At 50.6% G+C, this 5,077-nt stretch overlaps 1 protein-coding gene across 1 annotated transcript in view; it reads right to left on the reverse strand.

Moving 5' to 3' along the window:
- Positions 1-5,077, reverse strand: part of Lrp1 (LDL receptor related protein 1) — an 87,674-nt gene that overhangs the window by 40,781 nt on the left and 41,816 nt on the right. The window contains exons 21-22 of the mRNA XM_008844089.2: positions 1,624-1,806; positions 1,089-1,289 (exon numbers count right to left, since the gene is read on the reverse strand). Of these exons, the coding sequence (XP_008842311.1) occupies positions 1,089-1,289; positions 1,624-1,806 (384 nt within the window). The remainder of the gene's footprint in view (positions 1-1,088; positions 1,290-1,623; positions 1,807-5,077) is intronic.

Consider the following 5,077-nt stretch of genomic DNA (forward strand, 5'->3'; position numbering starts at 1 on the left):
ACAAAGGACAGGAGCACCAAATGCCGTCCCGGGGTGCCACTGAGCAGTTGTGGCGACAGCCCCCGTTTTTCAGAAAAAACGGATCGGGGGGGGGGGGGGCAGGGGACAGCCCAAGGTCAAGATCTGAGAGGAGGCTGGACATAGTCCTGTGCAGCCCAGGCTAAGCCCTGGAGTTCTACCCACAGCCCTTCCTTCTTTGCTGTAAAGTCTCTGCCCTACTTCCCAGGCTTCTCAGGACTAGGGTTGATATCCCAGCACCTGACACCTAGAACCACCCTCCCCTCCCCTTCTCCACATCTCTTTCTGGTCTCTATGTCTCTGCCCCTCTTGGGATCATGGTGGGGACCTGGACATTTTGCCTCCTCCCTGGTTTCCCTGATCTCTTCTGACTCGGGTGTGATTTGGGGGCAGGGTACAAAGGGGAATGCCCTGACCATGGGTCCTCTGATATGCCCTGGAACTTGTGGCCTTACTGCCAACATGTCAGCAATTTCTGGGTCAGTCCCAGACAGCCTTATCTTTCACTCCTCTCCTTCCCAGAAACTGGGTGCTCTGCCTGCTCTGGGACAGTGAGGCTGTTCTGCTCAGATTCCCAAATCATACCATATAACTTTGCTGAACCCTAACCCCATCTTCTTCCCTGCACCTTCTCTCTGGACATTTTGTCCATGTCTGGGGGCCCAGTTAAATTCCCCTCCTCAGGAATTCTGCTCCAACTATAATATCTCAACCCTGAGCTACATACACCTCTAGCCTGGCCTCCCTGCTCAGCACTCTCACTGAGGAAGTCTCTTCCAGATCAGGAGTCCTACCAGCTCCCTCCCTGTCGTGCTTTCTGATCGGTGTGACCCTTGACCAGCTAATTTAAGGGCTCTGTGCCTCCTTTTCCTCATCTAGAGACATAATGTCACTGACTCACTGGGCCACTTTGCAGAATGAGATGCTTCACACAGGGCCAAGGCAAGCTCTAAATCAATGCAGACACTTTGGGTACTGTCTGCTTTTATCCAGACCTCTTCCTACACAGACCTGCCCTGGCCCAGATTCCTCTCTACACTGATGTCCCCAGTACCTGCCCCGGGCCTCACCACAGAGTTCGCCCTCATCTGAGCCGTCTCCACAGTCGTCGTTGCCATCACACAGCTTGTCAGGGGGCAGACAGACTGAGGTATTGTTGGCACAGGGGTGCGAGGGTGGCCTGCAGGCCAGGGACTCACAGTTCTCCTCATCTGAGTTGTCTTCACAGTCGCTGTCACCATCACACACCCACGCTTTGCTGATGCACCGAGCTGAGGGATGGGTGCAGAATGAGGGACTGGGCCTGGTGACTGGGACTCTCTATGCCCTTCTACTAAGACCCAGAGGACTTATCTAATAGGGTTGTGACTGCAGTGCTTTGGGGCCCACTATGAACCCTTAAGGGTTTTCTGTCAAATCCACATAGGCAATAAGAAAGTAGGAATGTATAGAAGGTGCTAATGCTCAATTCTGGCCAGGGTTTGGGTTCTCAGGGTCCTCGTGCTCTGGCCCCTTCTTACTCGCCACCCCTCCATCATGCCATCCCCTTGCCATTGTGCTGTTCTCCTGCGCATGCTCCCTCAGACCCTCCAGCCCTCTTTTCACCTGAATCTTTGCAGCCAAACTTGACATTCGGATCACAGACATGGGTCACCCCCTCACAGCTTTTCTCATCACTAGAGTCCATGCAGTCAGTGTCTCCATCACAGCGCCACCGCAGGGGGATACACAGTCCATCCAGCCGGCACTGGAACTCATCAGTATGGCAGCCACCCGGGGGTCTTGTGGCTTCAGGAGTACAGGAAGGACATGAGGAAGGAGGGACACTTCAGGTCAGACACACTTCCCCTTTTGCCTAGCCTGGATGAGGTCTGAAAGATCACATGAGCCTGCTGACACCCCAGAAGCACTAACTCAGCAGTAGAGTCAGACGTCCCACCTTCAGCGACCCCAGTGATCATCTCATCTAATGTTCCCTTTTAAGATTTTTTAGAAATTTACTTTGTTTACTGAGACAGGATCTCCCTGTAACCCCAGCTGGCCTGGAACTCACTATGTAGGCCCGGCTAGCCTCAATCTCATAGAGATCCATTTGTCTCTGCCTTCCACGTTATTTGCTTCTTTTTAAAAATTTATTTATTGAGGGGCTGGAGAGATGGCTCAGCGGTTAAGAACACTGGCTGTTCTTGCAGAAGACCCAGGTTCGAATCCCAGCACCCACATGGCAGCTAACAACTGTCCGTAACTCCAGTTCCAGGGGATCCAACAGCCTCTTCTGTCCTCTGAATCAATCTTAATCATCTTTACACCCCCTTCCCCACTGGCATCATCCTATAGCCTCCCAACTGGAATTCATACATTCTGCCCTTTGTCTTAAGGCCTATTGTATCAAGTCAGTGTCCCCAGATGTCCCTCAGTGCAAGTTCATCTACTGAGGTCTAGTCAGCCTTTCTAGATTCTCTCATTTTAGGAAGATCAGCTCTTCCTCATCCATCAGTAATCAGTTGCCAATATTTCATCAGCTAAGATCAGGGTCTGCTGTCCATTTCCCCAGTTCTATGCCTGGTTTTGTCTCTTTGAGTTGTATGGGTCCTGTGTATGCTGAAGCCATTATTGTAGGTTCATATGAGCAGGGTCCCAGGAGCTTGTAGGACTCTTATTTCCATATGGTCATACAACTCGTCCCTGGCTCTTAAAATCTTTCCCCCTCTCTTCTGAAATGGTTCCTGAGCCCTGTGTGGGTGTAGATTAATATAGGAGTCCTGTCCAAGAACTATTTACTTATTTTCATTTTATGTGTAACTGTGTCTTGCCTGCATGTATGTAAGTGCAGTATGTGCATGCAGTGCCTACAGAGGTCAGAAGAAGGCAGTGGAGCCCATGGAACTGGAGTTACAGATGGCTATTAACGCCCATGTGGGTGCTAGGAACTGAACTTGGGCCCTCTGCAAGAGCAGCCAGTGCTCTTAACTGCTGAGCCATCTCTCCAGTCCCTAAGGACCCCTTTATATACTCAGGATGCTGACTGGCTAAGCATTTTGCCTGGTGAGAGCTCAAATGTGCCCCACCTAGTCTTGTTTCCTTCATTCACTTCACACTCACCGAGTGCCAGTTATATACAAGGCATTGTCCCAGGTAGTTGCAGGGACCAAGACAAAGTCCTTGCCCCTATGGAGCTAAGGTCTAGTGAAGGGGGACAGACGTAGAATATAACTGCAGGCAATGATACATGCTGTGGAGACAAGTCAGGTAATGCCAGCCTGGTAGGATGACACTTTAGATAAGACGGTCAAAAATGCCTCTGAACAGGAGGTGTTCATGCATGGGCCTAGATGAGGTCATAGTGAGCCATGTGGATACCTGGAAGTGCACTCCCAGTAAAGGGCCAGCCAATGCAAAGCCTCAAGGATGGGGCTGTGCTGAAAAGGCCAACAAAGCTAGACTGGGATAGGGGGTAGAGGGTGGAAAGGCAGGAGCACAGAGCAGAGGTGGAGGAGGGGCCTTGTAGGCTACAGAGATCTCCACAGTTTTTCCATGTGTGTAGGCAGCTGGTGTAGGCCTGAGGGCAGGGCTAGGGCATAAGCGGATTGCTCCAGCTGTACCCCATCTGACCCTATAGGCCAGCGGCAGTGCCACCCAAGTGAGAGCACAGATGGCTGTTTGGACTAGGCCTTATACTCACACCTCCACGGTGTGCCTGCTTCTCCATCCTCCCTGCCATGACAGGGCTGGCACTCTCTTCTTGTGCCTTGACTCTCAGCAGCAGCCTCTGAGCTGACTTCCCTTTCTTAGGGCGCCTGAACTTCTGTGCAATCTAATCCCCTTCCAAGGTTGTCTTCCGGAAGTACTTCCTGTGTCATACTGCCTTCCAAAGCTCCCTACAGCTTCTGCCTAACTCTTATCTGTGATTGAAATCTGCCTGCTTCAGAGATAGCCACATTCCCTTGGCCTTGCATGTGGCTTCTCCATCTGCCTGGCCCCAACCATCACCTCCAGGAGTGTTCAGTCTCCCCTTCAGTCTTTTATCTTCAGGTTTCTCTATGCCACCTCCAACCCCCACTCTCTCTCTACCCACAGTCTAATCATCAGGGTTCCATTCAGACCCACCTCCTCCTGAATTGTCAGTCCCAGGCCATACCAGCTCAGAATCACAGGTAACCATCACTACCAACCAGGCATGATCTCACATGCCAGGCCTCATGCATCTCCTCTCATTGCCTGGAGGAGGAATCCACTTATCCAGTTTTGCCTGGTGTACTGAGCAGGTCCAGGGAACTCTTCTGACTGCTTCGCACAGATACCTGTTCTGTCCCTTGGCCCTTCTCAGAGACGACCCTGGAGACTCAGGTACTATTTCCTGAGCCTCTTAATGTATTCCAATTCTCTAAGGCAGAGGCTATAAACTAGTGGTCCATAGACCAGGTAAAGCCTAAAGAAAGATTTTTTGACCTGTAGGTCAGTTGGCAGTTGTTACAGGTTGAATTGTGAACCTTAAAAAAGACGATGAACCCATCATACCTATGAATGTAGTCTTATCTGGTAACAGTGTCTTTGCAGATGACCAACTTCAAATGAAGTCATCTGGGTAGGGCTTAATTAATAGGACTGGTGTCTCTATATAAAGAAAAATTTGGACCCAGGGATAGACACACTCAGAGAAGAGACTATGTGATGAGGAAGGCAGAGATAAGAACAGAGCATCTGTGCACAAAGGAAGGCCAAAGGTTTCAGGAAAGGCAAGGGACAGGTTTTTCTTCACAGCCTGGAGATGAACTGCCTGAGGACAGTTTGCTCTTGGACTTCTTTCTAACCTTCAGAACTGTGAGAAGTGCACTCTGTTGTTTAGGTCACTCAGCATGTGGTCCTTTGCTACAGTAGCCTTAGGAAATGAATATGCTTAGATTTCACATAAAAAAATTGCATTGCTGACTTTTCTTAAGGTCAGGGCAACCTTGGGTCAACAGTTCATGGTAGCAATGGGCCAGAGCTAAGAAACCAACATCCCTAGGGAGGCCTGTACCCTAGGAAACTGAGCCTCCCTGGCGGGGGGGGGGGGGGG

Source organism: Nannospalax galili, unplaced genomic scaffold, assembly GCF_000622305.1.
Source record: "Nannospalax galili isolate Female #2095 unplaced genomic scaffold, S.galili_v1.0 scaffold340, whole genome shotgun sequence".
Lineage (NCBI taxonomy): Eukaryota > Metazoa > Chordata > Mammalia > Rodentia > Spalacidae > Nannospalax > Nannospalax galili.